Here is an 18,169-nt window from a genome sequence, read left to right as displayed (position 1 = left end):
CCTCACTGACCAGTAGAACCACTTAATGACACCTAGAATCTCATGTCCTCGGTGACCACTAGATCAGAACCTTTTTAAGGACCCCTAGAACCTCATCAATGACCACTAGAACCTCCTCACTGACCAGTAGAACCTCTAAAGACCCCTAGAACCTCCTCAATGACCACTAGAACCTCTAAAGACCCCTAGAACCTCCTCAATGACCACCTCCTGGACTCAAAGAACCTTTTAGAAGAAAAAAGACTCTTTATGAACAAAACATGAGCAAATGCTCTTTAAACTTGTGTCTAATTTGAATGTTATATAATATTACATATTATAACAACATTATTAACGTTGAATATTTGACAGTAAATTAGTAGAACAAACAGTTACTTTGGGAAAATGACAAAACTAAAACATGCAAGTGAAGCACACATTTTACCATCACTGTACTAGCTCCCACCTGCTGACACTCATAGTTCCGACAGCCCGTGAAGGCAGCAGTCTGCTTCATAACAGTCAGTCAGGTCAAACCTCAGAGAGAGAGATGAACCTGAACCACTAGAACCTCTCTAAGAACCCCTAGAACCTCCTCAATGACCACTAGAACCTCTCTAAGAACCCCTAGAACCTCCTCAGTGACCACCAGAACCTCTCTCTCAGAACCCCTAGAACCTCCTCAATGACCACTAGAACCTCTCTAAGAACCCCTAGAACCTCCTCAATGACCACCAGAACCTCTCTAAGAACCCCTAGAACCTCCTCAATGACCACCAGAACCTCTCTCTCAGAACCCCTAGAACCTCCTCAATGACCACTAGAACCTCTCTAAGAACCCCTAGAACCTCCTCAATGACCACCAGAACCTCTCTAAGAACCCCTAGAACCTCCTCAATGACCACCAGAACCTCTCTAAGAACCCCTAGAACCTCCTCAATGACCACTAGAACCTCTCTAAGAACCCCTAGAACCTCCTCAATGACCTCTATATGTCCTCTATATGTCCTCAATGACCACTAGAACCTCTTAATGACACCTACAACTTTATGTCCTCGGTGACCACTAGAACAGAACCTTTTTAAGGACCCCTAGAACCTCCTCAATGACCACTAGAACCTCTTTAAGGACCCCTAGAACCTCCTCAATGACCACCAGAACCTCTTTTTGGACCCCTAGAACCTCCTCAATGACCACTAGAACCACTTAATGACACCTACAACTTTATGTCCTCGGTGACCACTAGAACAGAACCTTTTTAAGGACCCCTAGAACCTCCTCAATGACCACTAAAACCTCTTTAAGGACCCCTAGAACCTCCTCAATGACCACTAGAACCTCTTTATGCACCTCTAGAACCTCCTCAATTACTACTATACGTCCTCAGTGACCACTAGAACCTCTCTAAGAACCCCTAGAACCTCCTCAATGACCACCAGAACCTCTTTATGGACCCCTAGAACCTCCTCAATGACCACTAGAACCTCTTAATGACACCTACAACCTTATGTCCTTAGTGACCAATAGAACCTGTAAGGACCCCTAGAACCTTCTCAATGACCACCTCCTGGACTTAAAGAACCCGTCTTGAGATAACTTCTGTTGTGATTTGAATTTTAGAAAGAAAATGACAAGAACATGAGCAAAAGCACATTAAACTTATGGCTAAACTAAAACAAGTGAAGCACACATTTTACCATTACTGTACTAACTAGCACCTGCTGACACCCATAGTTCCGACAGCCCCTGAAGGCTCCCACCTGCTGACAGCCATAGTTCCGACAGCCCCTGAAGGCAGCAGTGTGCTTCATAACAGTCAGTCAGGTCAAACCTCAGAGAGATCTGTCTGATCTGTCTGATCTGTCTGTTGTGTCTGTTGTGTCTGTTGTTACCTGGCTGTTACCTGGCTGTTACCTGGCTGTTACCTGGCTGTTACCTGGCTGTTACCTGGAGCTGATACCTGGAGCTGAGAGGAAGGAGACATGGCTGCTCTGTTCAAAGCGAGGAAAGGTGAGTTGATGAAGGGAAACAGACTAATGATGAACATTAAGGTTGTTTTCTGTTAGCTGTTAGAGAGCTAACCCTGCTAGCTCAGCATGCTGACATAACTCCTGATCTCATTAAACACTATAACTGATCAGCTGGTATGAATATTAATGTCCTCACAGAAGACACATGTTTACAGTTAGCTCCTCGGCTACATCAGGCTAGCAGCTAGCAGCTAGCTCTGATCAATAACTGATCAATAACTCCACTAGCAGACAGAGACTGGTCTTCAGTGAGTGTTGATCAATAGTTTAACAGCTGTTCTTGTCTCTTTGAGGTTTTATTAAACTGTCAGACTGAAATAAAGGAGACTGATGTTCAGTTAACCTTTCACCTAAAGAACATGAAGCTAACATGAAGCTAACCAGCTAGCTGCTGCTGCCTTCAGGGACACAGGGACACAGAGACACAGAGAGACAGAGACACACAGGGACACAGAGACACAGAGAGACAGAGACACACAGGGACACAGAGACACACAGACACAAAGAGACAGGGACACAGACACACAGAGAGACAGACAGAGACACAGAGACACAGACAGACACAGAGACAGACACAGAGACACAGACACAGACAGACAGAGACAGACACAGAGAAACAGACACAGACAGAGACAGACACAGACACAGAGACACAGACAGACAGACAGACACAGAGACAGACACACAGACACAGACAGACAGACAGACAGACAGAGACAGACACAGAGACACAGACAGACAGACAGACAGACAGGCACAGAGACAGACACAGAGACACAGACACAGACAGACAGACAGAGACAGACACACAGACACAGACAGACAGACAGAGACAGACACAGAGACACAGACAGACAGACAGACAGACAGGCACAGAGACAGACACAGAGACACAGACACAGACAGACAGACAGAGACAGACACAGAGAGACAGACACAGAGACACAGACAGACAGACAGACACAGAGACAGACACACAGACACAGACAGACAGACAGACAGACAGACAGACACAGAGACACAGACAGACAGACAGACAGACAGACACAGAGACAGACACAGAGACAGACAGAGACAGAGACAGACACAGAGACACAGACAGACAGACAGAGACAGAGACACAGAGAGATAGAGAGACAGAGAGACACAGAGACACAGTGTAAAGTATTAAAAAAAAAAAGATAAATTAAAAAAAAATAGATAATAATAATAGATATTTTTTTGAATAATAAAAATAAATACATAATTAAATAAAAGGGAAAATTAATCCGAAGAGTAAATAAATAAGGGAATTAATACAAAGATAAATAAATAAAGAAACAAATTAAAACAGAAGTTAAGTCAAGTTATGTCACATTTTATCAATTAATTAATGGTTATTTATTTTTTTATATTTTTGCTACATTTAATGACATTTATTTATTTATTTATTTATTTTAGTCATTTATTTATTGATTTTAGATTTTGGCAGGTTCCATCCTCCATAGAAAACGTCTATATCGTGATATATATCGTGATATGAGATGATCAATATGGTGATAGAAGTTTTTGTCTTTATTGCTCAGCCCTAACTGAACTCTTTATGTGTTTCCGTCCCTCAGCTCTCGGCTTGTGTTTCACCGGATGTCGAAGTCTATCGCAGCTGGCAGAGTTACCGGAGACTCATCAGCTCCTGAGACAGACCTGCAGAGACTTCGCCGACAGAGAACTGAGCCCCATCGCTGGCAAGCTGGACAAAGAGCACACCTACCCCGCCAAACAGGTACACAAACACACACAGAGCGGCACATTGTGATGCTTTAATTGTCTTATGGGTGGAAATTTGATCCCATTTTTATTGTTGCAATGAAATCCCGTGTTTAGCAGGAAGAGATAAGAACCAAGAAGATGGTTTATGAGGAAACAAGTCCACTTTAAAGGAACAGTGTGTAACATTTCAGGGGATCTTTGGCCAGAAATGCAATATAATATTAATAAGTATGTTTTTGTGAGTGTATAATGTAGGGCTGTCACTCATACACTCATACACTCATACACTCATACACTCATACACTCATACACTCATACGATTAGTTGATTTAATCGACAGATTTGTGAAGCTGAGTTTCTCCGCAAGGAATCACACAAAAGCACCACTTTAAATCTGGTGTTTATCAGAGATGTGCTCATATGTTTCTTGGAAATAAGTCATTCAGCATGAAAAAAGCATAAAAAAATTACTTATAGACTTATAGAAATCTTAGTCGACTAAGACCAAAAGGACCGATTAGTCAACTCTTATCTAATTTTTAGCTTGTAACTTTACATTTTTTTGTTAACTAAACCTAAAGAAGTTGAACTTTTTATTAAATTGTTTTTTATTTCATTTTTAGCTAGTAACTTTACATTTTTTTAATTCAAGTTAAAGAAGTTGAACATTATATTTCATTTCTTTTAATTTATTTTTTTAAGCTTGTAACTTTACATTTTTTTGTTAATTAAACTTAAAGAAGTTCAAAATTGTATTTCTTTTTTTTTTCATTAATTTGAAGCATGTAACTTTACATTTTTTGTTAATTAAATTGAAAGAAATTGAACATTTTATTTCTTTTATTTCATTTTTAGCTCGTAATTTTACATTTTCTGTTAATTAAACTTAAAGAATTTGAACATTTAATAAAAAAAAATATTTAATTTTTAGCTTGTAACTTTATATTTTTTTGTTAATTAAACTTAAAGAAGTTGAACATTTAATTTATTATTTAATTTTAGCTTGTAACAACTTCCGTGTCGGTCACGTGATGCCATTGGTCCTAAAAATACTTTTTCCCATAGACTTACATTGGTAAAGAGACGTCTGTAACTCAGTGGATCATGTTTTAGTAGTACGAACACTTAAACAGCTTTGGCTTCATGCACCACTGAGCAACTTTCATAGGAATGAACGGGAGCTGTGTCCGGGTCTTTACATCCATGGTCGACTGTCGCTGTTATTCCAGATCCAGGAGTTGGGGGCGATGGGCGTGATGGCCATCGAGGTCCCAGAGGAGCTGGGTGGAGCTGGGATGGACTACCTGGCGTACAGTCTGGCTATGGAGGAAATCAGCAGAGGCTGCGCCAGCACTGGAGTCGTGGTGTCTGTTAATAATGTGAGTAGAGTCTGTAAATATAACAGGTGTGGTATCCTGTCAGTGCAGGTGTTTTAATCACCTGTTCTGGTCTCTGTGGTTCTGCTCTCAGTCTCTCTACATCGGACCCGTATTGAAGAACGGTACCGAAGAACAGAAGAAGCAGTGGATCACACCGTTCACCACCGGGGAGAAGGTGGGCTGCTTCGCCCTCAGCGAGCCAGGTAAATGTGACGCCTCACGCATACAAACATACCACTGACGGATATGACATATTATTGGTGTAGCGGCGCATTCACACCAAGAGCAAATCGAAATCTGCTTATTTTGGGTTCAAATTTTGAATATAATCTCCAGGTAACGGCAGCGACGCGGGTGCAGCCTCCACGGTAGCTCGTCAGGAGGGAGATGAGTGGGTGCTGAACGGGACCAAAGCCTGGATCACCAACAGCTGGGACGCCTCTGCCACCGTCGTGCTCGCCACCACGGACAAGAAGCTCAAACACAAGGCATGACGCGGCACATTTTATACTGAGAGATAAAGAGAGGATTGTTCTGTTGAGCAATAAAACTGTCTGTATATATAACAGTGTTTTTTCTTCCGTGTCTGCAGGGTATCAGTGCCTTCCTCATCCCCATGCCACACCCGGGGCTCTCTCTGGGGAAGAAGGAGGACAAGCTGGGCATCAGAGCCTCGTCCACAGCTAACATCATCCTGGAGGACTGCAGGATACCACTGGACAACATGCTGGGACCTCGTGGTGCCGGATTCAAGATCGCCATGGTACTTCTAAAGCATTCATTGTGACACACAGCCCGTTATTATATTTCAAAATAAGAGCTGAATCCAACTAAAACACCTCTGCTAAAACAAAGTAGCTTCAACCTTTTCACAACTTCCTGAATATCGACTACACTTCAAGACATACCTGTCCATGTGACATATTTTCAGGTGAGGCTCTTCTTCCTGTTGAACAACTGCAGGAGTAATAAATCTGTTTCCTCAATAGAAAAACACTAGGGGTAGGAAATTACGAGTGTGGAGGTAGAATATGTCCGAACAAAGGCTGAAAAACGTCTGAGGAAAACAAATCTGTAAAAAGCTGAAATGTCCAAAAAATATCTGAAATATGTCAGAAAAAAGGACAAAACAAAATATTAAAAATGTCTGAAATATTTCCGAAAAAAATTCTGAAAAGACTAAAAAAAGGCAGAAAATGTCTGCAAAAAAAGTGCGGAAAAGTTACAAGGAGACGTTATTGTATGGCGGTAACGAGGCGGTGGAGCCGGCCGTCGCTCTCGTCTCCGTGGTCAAATGGGCCGACGCTACGACTGTAGAGCACCCAGATACTGACATTGATGTTCTCTGCATTGAAACGGCCCCGATGGAGCTGACCATGGATGGATAAAGAGAACGGAGCTGACGGGAGAGCTAGAGACCACCTTGGAGAAGTTAGAGGAAGTAGACACGTGGGACTACGTCAGCTTTTCAAAATAAGATGTTAACAAAGGGAACTGTATTTACAAAATACATCTATGGAAATCAGATTGATGGATTATATTCACCAGAAGTATAAAACATTATAAATTAAAAAGAAGATCCCACTAATCTGTGAGGGAAATGTCTTTATTCTTTGAGTTGTGGGTTTCTGGATAATCAATAATTCCTGCCAATGATCCTGATATATTTGACTTCAGGACATCTCTGACTACATACATGCTGAAAATCAAACATTTTACTGGATTCATTTAGAGATTTTCCAAAGTAAAAGTCCCAGAAGTTTATGATTCAGCTTTTCCCCTCCATGGTTTAGAGTTAAAAAAGTAATAAATTATTATAAAAAATAAAGTTTTCCTGAAATATCCCTGCAGCTCAGTACCCGCTGTACAACATCTTCAAGAATCTCCTGGAGAATTTCTCCGCCTTGTTTCTAATCTTGCATGTACAGTATATGTTGATTTAGCAGGTTACTGCATGTGACCACGTCGTGGTTAACGTACCGTTGATCTGTGTCACACAGCAAACCCTGGACAGCGGCCGGATCGGCATCGCAGCTCAGGCTCTCGGTATCGCTCAGGCTTCTCTGGACTGCGCCGCAGACTACGCACACAAACGCACCGCATTCGGAGCCCCGATCGGCAAGCTGCAGGCCATACAGGTGACACAACTCTACTGAGAACTATGGTGTAGCACAACTTCTGCTGTTTTCTCTGGGATAACAATGGGTCAACACAAACAATCAGTTATAATCCCTCATTACACAGAGAAACTGTTTGGTAACGTCTGTAAACTGTGATGGATGTTTACAACTGACCGTTGGGGCGGTAGGTTTACTGTTCAACTTGGTTTTCTCTTCCAGATAAGTTGAGTCTAACCTCGAGGGTTTGTTCAACATTTGTGTTGCCTTCAGGGTTCAAAGTGATCCGCCGTTATGTTAAACAGCAGCATTGTGTTTGTTTATATTTGCATGAAAGCTGAACGCCACCCGGCTACTAACATGGTCTTTAGGTCAGTCAGAAATACTTTATTGACCTAAATGACTTCAATAATCGTTGAAGCACTAATCAAGTATTTCTGTTTTTTAGTTTAAACTGGCTGACATGGCCGTGGCGGTAGAGAGCGCCCGTCTGCTCACCTGGAAGGCTTCACTTCTTCGAGATGCAAAGAAACCCTTCACCAAGGTACGCAGTCGCCTCTGATCTCTTTATCAACTTTAACGCCTCTGCAGCGTAACAGACGTTTAACCACCTGTGTTCTCCTGCAGGAAGCCGCCATGGCCAAACTAGCGGCGTCTGAAGCCGCCACCTTCTGCTCACATCAGGTAAGAAACCAAACACGACGTAAACATACAGAAGAAACCCTCGACATTACATGTTTTGTTTTATTTGTACTTTAAAATCAGGCGATCCAGGTTCTGGGCGGGATGGGTTACGTGGCGGACATGCCCGCCGAGAGGCACTACCGCGACGCTCGCATTACAGAGATCTACGAGGGCACCAGTGAGATCCAGAGACTGGTTATTGCCGGCCAGGTACTGAAGGAGTACCAATCATAGACACGCCTCTGTCGGTTCCTTGGGTGGGACAGTATGGACATATAATCCCAGATCTGGAGTCCAGATAAGTCCTTTTTATGTGTCCATTAACTCCAAGGGAATACAGGAATGACTTTATTATACTGTAAACTGAATAACTCATCTCTGCTGCCATAAGAGGATATCAAGTGCACCGCCGGTTTAAAGGGTCAGTTCACTTCAATTTATAAAAAAAAAGGACATATTTTCAGAGAAAGTTTTGTTTTTATGTGTTTCTTTCTTGGTGCTCAAAATCCCACTTTGTCTGTCTTGTGTTCTCTCTTTGCTCTCCTCCTGCGGCTGGGAATTCATTTAATAACTGACGTTTAAAAGTTGTTATCACACAAACGTATGTTGTCTGTCCCACGACTGATGCCTACCATACACCAGGAGACTTTGAAAAGACTGACACCCTCTCACATCTAGTAGTTAGTTAGCTAACTAACCACTGTCCCCAATGGGGCAACTTGCAACAACATGATCCAACAGTTCAAAGGTTTATTTGTCGTCAATAAAATCCCATAAATCGGCTTAGAAATCACGGAAAATGGCGCTCCTTATTACTGCAGAACTCGCCTGAGAATAGTCACGATTTTAACTTTTCTTCAGTATCACGGTAATCCAGTGATAGTTGTCTGTACATCCATGAGTACACTGCAAACAGGAGCTGCTAATAGATAATTCGGCATACTTTTAATGGTCCTAATTTGCAAAAATGTAAACAAATAAAGGCTAAAAAGTTGTAGCCCACAGCTAATTCACTTAACGGCTCAGCATGAGTTTATCTACAGGAGATGTTCAATATCTTATAATCAAACAAGTTGCTGTGATTAGTGTGAACTGACCCTTTTTAAGATGATGATGAGGGTTTGACCAGCAGAGGGCGACGGAGTGCCTTCATGTGTCTTTGACCCACTTCCTGCTTCATACAGATTCAACATTCATGAATCACTTGAAATGCTACAAAGAAATCACAAGTACACATGTTTTTCAGAATGTACACAGTTGTTGAATCCAGTTTTACTAATTTAATGTCAAAGCAGTTTTAAATCTGTATATTTGACTGAGAGGCCGTGTAGTGAAATACACATTGTGGTTGATTTCACAGACCTCGTGTGCCTCAATAACTTGTACATATTAGAATGTAATTTATCGTGTGCAGATGATAATAAAAACACAATTACGTGACTTATCACAGAGAAATTATGGATTTTATTTCAATGTTGAAAGATTCGTGTCAATTTTAACTTTTAAATTTATTTATTTATTTTTGCATTTATTTTTAATTTATTTTAAATATATTTATTCATTATTAAGTTGTATTCATTTAATTATTTCGTCATGATTTCCCCCTTTGCATAGATAGATAGATAGATAAATAAATAAGAATAATAAAACAGAAATATCAATTTATTTCACATTTTATGAATTAATTAATTAATGCCTACGTTTATTTTGAATATTATTTTTGGTTCATTTAATGGCATATTTATTTATGTATTTATTTTTGCATTTTTTTTCTATTTCAAATTTATTTATTCATTATTACATTTTATTTATTTAGGCATGATCCCCTTTTGCATAGATACATACATAAATAGGCAAATTAAAACAGAAATATCAATTTATTTCACATTTTATGAATTAATTAATTAATGCCTGCGTTTATTTTGAATATTTCTTTTGGTTTATTTAATGGCATATTCATTTGTATTTTTTTTATTTATTTCAAATTTATTCATTATTAAATTGTATTTATTTATTAAATTATTTATTTATGCATGATGTAACCCTTTGCATAGATAAATACATAAATAAGCAAATTTAAACAGAACTATCAATTTGTCACATTAACAATTAATTAATGCCTAAGTTTATTTAGATTTTTGGTTCATTTAATGGCATATCTATTTATTTATTTTTTCATTCATTTATTTTTTATTCATTACTATTTATTACTAAATTGTATTTATTTATTTATGCAAGATTTTCCCCTTTGCATAGATAAATAAAATTAATTTGTCACATTTTATATCAATTAATTAGTAATTAAGTTTGAGCTCATTTTAATTCGTTAATTTACTGCTGGGTAGTTTAATCTATATAATACATCATCATTTATTAGTTGATTTATATTTTGTTTTATTAATCTGAATCTGCAAAGTAACCGTACGGTTTCCCTCTGAGATGTAGTGGAGAAGAAGTATAAAGCAGCATGAAATGTTAAGTACAAGTACCTCAAAATGATACTTAAGTACAGTACTATTGTACTAGTTCCTGATTGTGTTTGTGTGCACGCTCTTCCTCCTCTTCTTCTTCCTCCTCTTCCTCCTCTTCTTCTTCTTCTTCTTCTTGTTTATCCACGTGAGGTCACTGATTGCTCCACTGGTCCAGATCCAGGACCAGCTTCCTGACGCTTTGAGTCTCAGCCAGCTGATTGTGCTAATCAGTGCAGTGCGCTGGCTGCATTGTTCGGTGCAGTGTACCGCAGGTCGTCCAGCGCTCCGTCGGGGTGTGTGAACCAGGCTACTGATTATTTTGACGTCACTTTTCTGGCTCTTGTTTGTTTTTCTTTTATTTCGCATGCAAACAAGTGCACGTGCAAGAACATCAAATGTTGTACGGATGACCTTTGCCCTCGTTACACCAGTGAGATTTGGCACATTTTGATTATAATGATGGATATTTCATTGCGTATTTAAATATTAGATAATAACAGGCTTTAATTAACACAGATAAGCACAGACACTTAAATAGTTGTTTTTTGTCTTTATTAGAAAAGTAAGTTCTATAAAAAAGACTAGAAATAAATGACAGGAAGTAGAAAACACTGTACATGTATTCAAATGCACCCCCCCCTCTTTGATCACAACATGAGTGCTCACTGGTCTGAAAAGGCTTCTCTGTGGGAACCAGTCTCAGAACCAGTACACTGAATTAGTCCACTGGGAGGGGGGGGGGGGGACTATTTACAATGAAGCTCTGCAGCCCATCAGAGGCCACCCAACATGCACAATGGCATCATTACAACCTTATGATTCAACACTTGTTCAGCCTCTAATCTATGGAGGACAAAACCTGCCAAAATAAAGGACTTGATACATAAATAAATGCCATTAAATAAACAAAAATAATATTAAAAAATGAAATGTAGACATTAATGAATTGATCAAATGTGACATGAATTGATAATTCTGTTTTAATTTGCTTCTTTATTTACATATTCTATTTAATTTTCCCTTTTATTTATTTTTTTACTTTATCTTTTTTTTATTATTTATTTATTTAGTTTTGCATTCATTTTTTATTTATTTAAAATGGATTTATTCATTATTTAGTTTTATTTATTTATTTCTGCATGGTTTTCCCCTTTGCATAAATAAATAAATAAGCAAATTAAAACTTAATTGTCAAATTATCACATTTCATCAATCAATTAATCCCTACGTTTATTTTGAATATTATTTTTGGTTCATTTAATGACATATTTATTTACTTATTTATTTTTGCATTTATTTTAAGTTAATTTATTCATTATTGAATTGTATTTATTTATTTCTGCATGATTTTTCCTTTTGCATAGATGAATAAATAAATAAGTAAATAAATAAATTAAATAAGAAAATTAATTAATTAATGCCTACATTTATTTTTAATATTATATTTGGTTAATTTAATGGCATATTTATTTATTTATTTATCTATTTTTGATTGTGGCAGGTTTTGTCCTCCATACTAATCAACCAATGAATGTTTTAATTACCAGACTTCACTAGCAGTGGCCTTGTGATGCATCACTAGCAGATTAAAACCTCATTAGGAGCATAAATAAACTTCTGTTACACCCACTCTGTGCTCAGAACGAGCTCCATCAGTCTCATCAGCATCTTCTGGCAACAAATCATGTCAAACTTTCAGAAGTTTCTCCAAAAACAAAAGTCCCAAAAAACCAAAGTGGACTTTGAGTTTATACATAATACTTCTTCTCGACCCCCCCGTTGGAGGTGATGGATGTGGGTGCGTACTTGAAGGTCTTGGTGGTCCTCACTCCAGAGCAGAAGGAGCAGCAGAGCAGCGTCCCTCCCATCAGCAGCATCCCTGTGGCGGCCCAGCCGATGTAGATGGCCGCTCCGATCTCCCTCTTCTTGGACGCCGGTACCAGCGGGTCGTGGAAGTCCACTATGATGTTGTTGGCGAGCCAGCAGAGCGGAACCAGCACCAGGAGTCCACTGAGGATGTACAGGACTCCTCCAGCGTGCACCACCTTCCTCTTCACCTCCTCCTCTCGGATGCAGTTGGTGCACTGCGCTCCGGCCACCGTGACGGACAGAGCGACCACACCGAGCACCGCGGAGATGATGGTGAGGGCTCGGGCCGTCTGCAGGTCCTGAGACAGAGCCAGAACCGAGTCGTGGATTTTGCACTGCATCTGTCCGGTACTCTGCACCACGCAGGACATCCAGAGACCGTCCCACAGAGTCTGAGCCACCACGATGTTGGACTCGATGAAGGCGGTCACCTTCCACATGGGCAGCCCGCAGGCCACCATCACCAGCAGAGAGCCAGAGAGGCTCAGACCCAGACCCAGCAGCTCCAGACACGCAGAGAGCATGGTTCCGGTTCTGATGGGACTCCTGATGGTGCTCCTGATGGGATTCCTGATGGGGCTCCTGATGGTGCTCCTGATGAGGCTCCTGATGGTGCTCCTGATGGGACTCCTGATGGTGCTTCTGCTGGGACTCCTGCTGGGACTCCTGAAGTTAAAGCGTCTCCTGGGTTACAGTGATGCTCTGTGCGCGCTCAGCCTCGCCTCTGGGTGCGCGCTCAGCCGAGGCTTCTCATTTATGAGGGTCTCATTAGAACACAAGCGAGAAACTTTGGACCAATCAGCTCTTAAAGGCATCTCTGCTTCAGCCAATCAGAAGAGGACGGGGTGGGGAGGGGGGGTCTACAGGAGCAGCAGCATCCAACACACTTTTACGCACGGTTACGCACTTTTACGCACTGGTGTGAGAGTTCCCTTACAAAAAAGTAGTCTACTTCAAGTTTATTTTATGAAGTACACTTAAGTAAAGTACAAGTATATTTCCCCGAAGTATACTTTGGTGAAAAAATATGTGAAAAATATCCAATAAATATGTGAAAAATGTCTGAAAAATGTAGTAGTACACTAATAGTACAGTTGGATAAACTTCTATTGGGTGAGAGTAGTTTGGACTGGAGCGCACCAGATGTGTGCTGTCTTCCTGTGATTCAGAGTCAGTGGGAGGAGGTGGAAGTAATGTGGAGGGAGTTTACCAGGATTCCCGACTTATAGTTTGACCCAATAATAATATAAAACGTAGATTTAAAGCTTAAAGTAAACAGAGATGTGGATATTATGGAGAGGATATGGGCACCTCCTGTTGGTCCTGAAAGCCACATCCTGGGTTCAAATCCGGCCAAGAGCTTTATAGTTTCATGTCTTCTTCCAACTTTTTCTTTAATTTCTCATCAATACAACAAAAACATGAATGATTTTAAAGAAAATGAAAAATGTTCAATAAATATGTGAAAAATGTCTGAAAAATGTTTAAAATATTCAAAAAATATGTGAAAAAATTGTGGAAAATGTCCAAATATATGTGAGAAATGTCTAGAAAATATGTGAAAAATATCTTAAAAATGTCCCAAAATTCTTTCTAAAAAATGTGAAAAAGATATAGTTAAAAATATGTGAATACGTTTCAAATATCCCAAAAATATATAAACATTTTTAGTAAAATATGTGAAGAAATAGTGAAAAATTCCGAAAAATATGTGAACAAATATCCAATAAATATGAGAAAAATATCCAATAAATATGAGAAACATTTCTGAAAAATATGTATAAAATATATGAAAAATATTAGTAAAACATTTCAAAAGAAATTGTTAAAAATGTCTGAAAAATATGTTTAAAATATTCAGAAAATATGAAAAAATTGTGGAAAATGTCTAGAAAATATTTGAAAAATATCTTAAAAATGTCCGAAAATTCTTAGTAAAATATGTGAAAAAGATATAGTGAAAAATTTCCGAAAAATACGTTTGAAATATCTAAAAAATATATGAAAATTATTAGTAAAATATGTGAAAAAATAGTGAAAAAATATCCAATAAATATGAGAAAAATGTCTGAAAAATATGTATAAAATATGTGAAAAATATTAGTAAAATATTTCAAAAGAAATTGTTAAAAATATCCAAAACATTTGAGAAATGTCTAGAAAATATGTGAAAAATATCTTAAGAATGTCCGAAAAATATTAGTAAAATATGTAAAAAAAATTGTGAAAAATATGTGAATAATATGTGTTGTTCTGGGCTGCATTATTGTGACGTTGATGTTGAAACAGGAAGCTGTTCCTGTTTAAATCTGCACACATTTTGATGCTCAGCTTCCAGTTTCTTTTAGTAATGACTGCGGATTTCTTCTGTTCTGATTCAACTGTTTCAGCTCAGAAGGATCTTTGACCTGTTTAGTTGTCAGTCTGGTTGAACCGTTGGGCAGCGTTTGGTTCTCTGTGTACTAAACTAAATAACATCTATCATTAAAGAGGACTTTTAGACATATAGCGTCGTCCTCTCACACATCTGACCGGCAGCAGGTTACTAACTTTTCCACGGTAGTGTGTCTAAAGTGCAGAAGACTCATGAAACTGTGACATGTTTTTCCCGTTATTCAACCGGCATCGTTTTGTGTGTCTGACTGACATGTCGAGCTGTTTTTCTGTCTTCAACAACACACACAGGATGTGCTCCACACAGAGGAGGCATGTTGATTCGCTCCATTGTGCTCCGACTGTGTCGTTGAAAAGTCAACTCAACTCTGTTTTGGTTGCTCTAAGTGGCCTCACCGGAGACACGGATAGCCTGAGTCGACCCAACACTCACATCCTATATGTGTCAGCTCTGTGATGAGAGAAGCATCAGGAGCAAAGCATTCTGGGACCTTTCTTAAAAGAAGATAGATATCTGACTACTTCCTGTTCAAACTTTAAATTAGGTCACGCTCCAACATGATTCCTCTTCATCAGCTTCTTCACTCTGAAAAGGAACAAGTTGGGAAACAATATTTTTCACCGCTTATTTTCATTTTAGTGTACGATAATAACCCTGCAGGGATGTGGTCAGCATGCTGCTGTTAGCATTTAGCTCCAGTTTGTGTTTGTGTTTTATTAATTCCCTATATTTAATAATTAGATATTGATTTCTTTATATATGATACTGTATATACAGTGAAAATGCTAATTTGCTTTGCCACCAGAAGCAAATGGTTTTTTTTCGACCCTTTGCTCGCATAGAGTGGAAGTATGGAGGACGGAAGCTGCCAAAATAATAAATAAATAAATGACTCGATACATAAATAAATATACCATTAAATTAACCAAAAATAACATTAAAAATAATATTATATTTATTTATCAATGCAAAGGGAAAATCAAGCATAAATAAATACATAAATAAATACATACAATTTAATAATGAATATATAAATAAATGCACAAATAAAAATGAATATGTGTAAAAATAAATACAAATAAATTAGTTAATTAATTAATTAAAAAAAATAGAAGAGTGGATAGATAGGGGAAGTTATACAAAGATAAATAGATTAAAAAAAAACAAATTAAAACAAATTAAAATTTGTTATATTTTATCAATTAATTAATGGCTACATTTATTTTTAATATTATTTCTGTTCATTAAATGGCATATTTAATTATTTATAGAGTCATTTATTTATTACAATTTTAATTTAAACAATGAACAATATGGCACATGTGTGTTAAATCCTCATCTCTGATTGGCTGCTCTCTCTCAGAACATGCATGTGATCAATCGGTTGAGTTTTAATCTTAAACATTCAGGCCTAAAAGCAAAGCACAGATCAGTTCTTTCACTTTGTTCTGTTCAAATTTGAAATAAAAATACACCCAAACCAGCATCCTGTACTGAGGTCGGTGTAGCAGACAGACTGTTAATGTTTACTGCAGAGACAGCGATGCGTGTTGATTAAAGCTGGACCACACCTCCTGTAATCACCCTCAATCTGTTAGTTTTAGTCATGAAGTCGCTCCATCTGCCGGATTTAGACTGGAGGGGCTGAATCAGACCTCTGGTATTTATCTGGGGGGGTTTCGGTCTGTTGACTGACTCATCGAGATGCAGATAAACACAAACCGGGTGGAGGAAGAGATAAAGTCTTCAACAACCACAACAGGAACAAACGAGCTAAACTATAAACATCTGGAAAATAATATTAATAATCCTGTAGAGTGAATATGGATCAATATCTACGCCTGGCTGTTTTATTGATCATATAAAGATGATATTAATAAATGATTTTCAGCAGGTGTTGATCCAACATGGACGTCAACATGCAGACAAACAACATTCCTGCAGGAAAACACAATCAGGTCTCCATCTGGGAATCTCATTAGATCACGAGCGTGCACACACGTGAAGGAGGATGACGTGATGATGTCAGTGTAGGTGAGTGGGTCATGAGGAACACTCCGAGGTCCAGATGTTTCCTCCTCCTGAGTCTTTGTTTACAGTTACATAAGGAATACTTCCAGCTCCGACCGCTTAACGTTGACATACTTTACATACTTTAGATAGTAAAGTAACATTTTGTGACGATTAATCAAACTTTAAAAAAAAATCTAAATATAATAATTAGGGCTGTCAATCAATTAAATTTATTTAATCGTGATTAATCACACAATTTTTTATCTGTTCAAAATGTACTTTTAAAGGGAGATTTGTCAAGTATTTAATACTCTTATCAACATGCTGGTTGTATTTGGTAGCATTAGTTGTATTTGGTGGAGTTGGTTGGTTGTATTTGGTGGCGTTGGTTGGTGGTATTTGGTGGCGTTGGTTGGTGGTATTTGGTGGTGTTGGTTGGTGGTATTTAGTGGTGTTGGTTGTTTGTATTTGGTGGTGTTGGTTGGTGGTATTTAGTGGTGTTGGTTGCATTTGGTGGAGTTGGTTGTATTTGATGGCATTGGTTGTATTTGGTGGCGTTGGTTGGTTGTATTTGGTGGTGTTGGTTGGTTGTATGTGGTGGTTTTGGTTGTATTTGGTGGTGTTGGTTGTATTTGGTGGCGTTGGTTGGTTGTATTTGGTGGTGTTGGTTGTATTTGGTGGTGTTGGTTGTATTTGGTGGTGTTGGTTGTTTGTATTTGGTGGCGTTGGTTGGTTGTATTTGGTGGCGTTGGTTGTATTTGGTGGTGTTGGTTGTATTTGGTGGTGTTGGTTGTATTTGGTGGCGTTGGTTGGTTGTATTTGGTGGTGTTGGTTGTATTTGGTGGCGTTGGTTGGTTGTATTTGGTGATGTTGGTTGTATTTGGTGGCGTTGGTTGGTTGTATTTGATGGTGTTGGTTGTATTTGGTGGAGTTGGTTGTATTTGGTGGAGTTGGTTTTATTTGGTGGCGTTGGTTGGTTTTATTTGGTGGCGTTGGTTGGTTTTATTTGGTGGCGTTGGTTGGTTGTATTTGGTGGCGTTGGTTGTATTTGGTGGTGTTGGTTGTACTTAGTGGAGTTGGTTGGTTGTATTTGGTGTTGTTGGTTGCATTTAGTGGCGTTGGTGGTATTTGGTGTTGTTGGCTGTATTTTGTTGGTTTGTGAGTGCTGCTGATTGACAGCTGCTGCAGCGCTGGGTGGGAGGGCTGAGATGCAGAAGTGTTAGGATGTCCTGCCTCTTATCACTTCCCTTCGACTCCATTGTTCTCCGAGCCGCCGGGGATTATTCTCCTCCTGCTTTTCCACATCAACTACTTTTATTATCCACAATGAAATGTCACCTGCCGTGGCTGTTTGGCACTCGTAGAGGCGCGAGGCCTTGGCATGTTGTCGAGTTGTGCGTCTGTCCGGTAACAGTATTTGGCACGTGGGCCGGTGGTTTGGTTCAGAGATGCCTTTAATGTTGGTTTTAAGTGTTGGTGATCC

The 18,169-nt window shown here is 38.9% G+C and overlaps 2 protein-coding genes across 2 annotated transcripts; one reads left to right on the top strand and one right to left on the bottom strand.

The window, feature by feature from the left end:
* Nucleotides 1-1,741: 1,741 nt before the first annotated feature.
* Nucleotides 1,742-9,385, top strand: acads (acyl-CoA dehydrogenase short chain). Its single transcript, XM_074618412.1, has 11 exons — nt 1,742-1,989; nt 3,611-3,771; nt 4,988-5,137; nt 5,229-5,340; nt 5,474-5,625; nt 5,730-5,900; nt 7,138-7,275; nt 7,703-7,798; nt 7,882-7,938; nt 8,020-8,363; nt 8,403-9,385. The coding sequence occupies exons 1-10, from the start codon at nt 1,962-1,964 to the stop codon at nt 8,170-8,172; spliced, it is 1,218 nt and encodes a 405-aa protein (XP_074474513.1). The 5' UTR covers nt 1,742-1,961; the 3' UTR covers nt 8,173-8,363; nt 8,403-9,385.
* Nucleotides 9,386-10,944: 1,559 nt separating this feature from the next.
* On the bottom strand, nt 10,945-13,023 carry cldn5b (claudin 5b). The gene has a single exon (XM_074618413.1). It carries the CDS (start codon nt 12,800-12,802, stop codon nt 12,158-12,160), a length of 645 nt encoding a protein of 214 aa, XP_074474514.1. The 5' UTR covers nt 12,803-13,023; the 3' UTR covers nt 10,945-12,157.
* Between the last annotated feature and the right edge of the window lie 5,146 nt (nt 13,024-18,169).

Source organism: Sebastes fasciatus, chromosome 19 (genome assembly GCF_043250625.1).
Source record: "Sebastes fasciatus isolate fSebFas1 chromosome 19, fSebFas1.pri, whole genome shotgun sequence".
Lineage (NCBI taxonomy): Eukaryota > Metazoa > Chordata > Actinopteri > Perciformes > Sebastidae > Sebastes > Sebastes fasciatus.
Note: the sequence above shows the minus strand (reverse complement) of the source record. Positions and strands in the feature narration are given on the sequence as shown.

Coding starts and splice junctions, on each gene's coding strand:
- acads (XM_074618412.1), top strand. CDS start 1,962: ATGGCTGCTCTGTTCAAAGCGAGGAAAG. Junction 5,138..5,228: donor TCGTGGTGTCTGTTAATAAT/GTGAGTAGAGTC, acceptor TTCTGCTCTCAG/TCTCTCTACATCGGACCCGT. Junction 7,939..8,019: donor CCACCTTCTGCTCACATCAG/GTAAGAAACCAA, acceptor CTTTAAAATCAG/GCGATCCAGGTTCTGGGCGG.
- cldn5b (XM_074618413.1), bottom strand. CDS start 12,802: ATGCTCTCTGCGTGTCTGGAGCTGCTGGGTCTGGGTCTGAGCCTCTCT.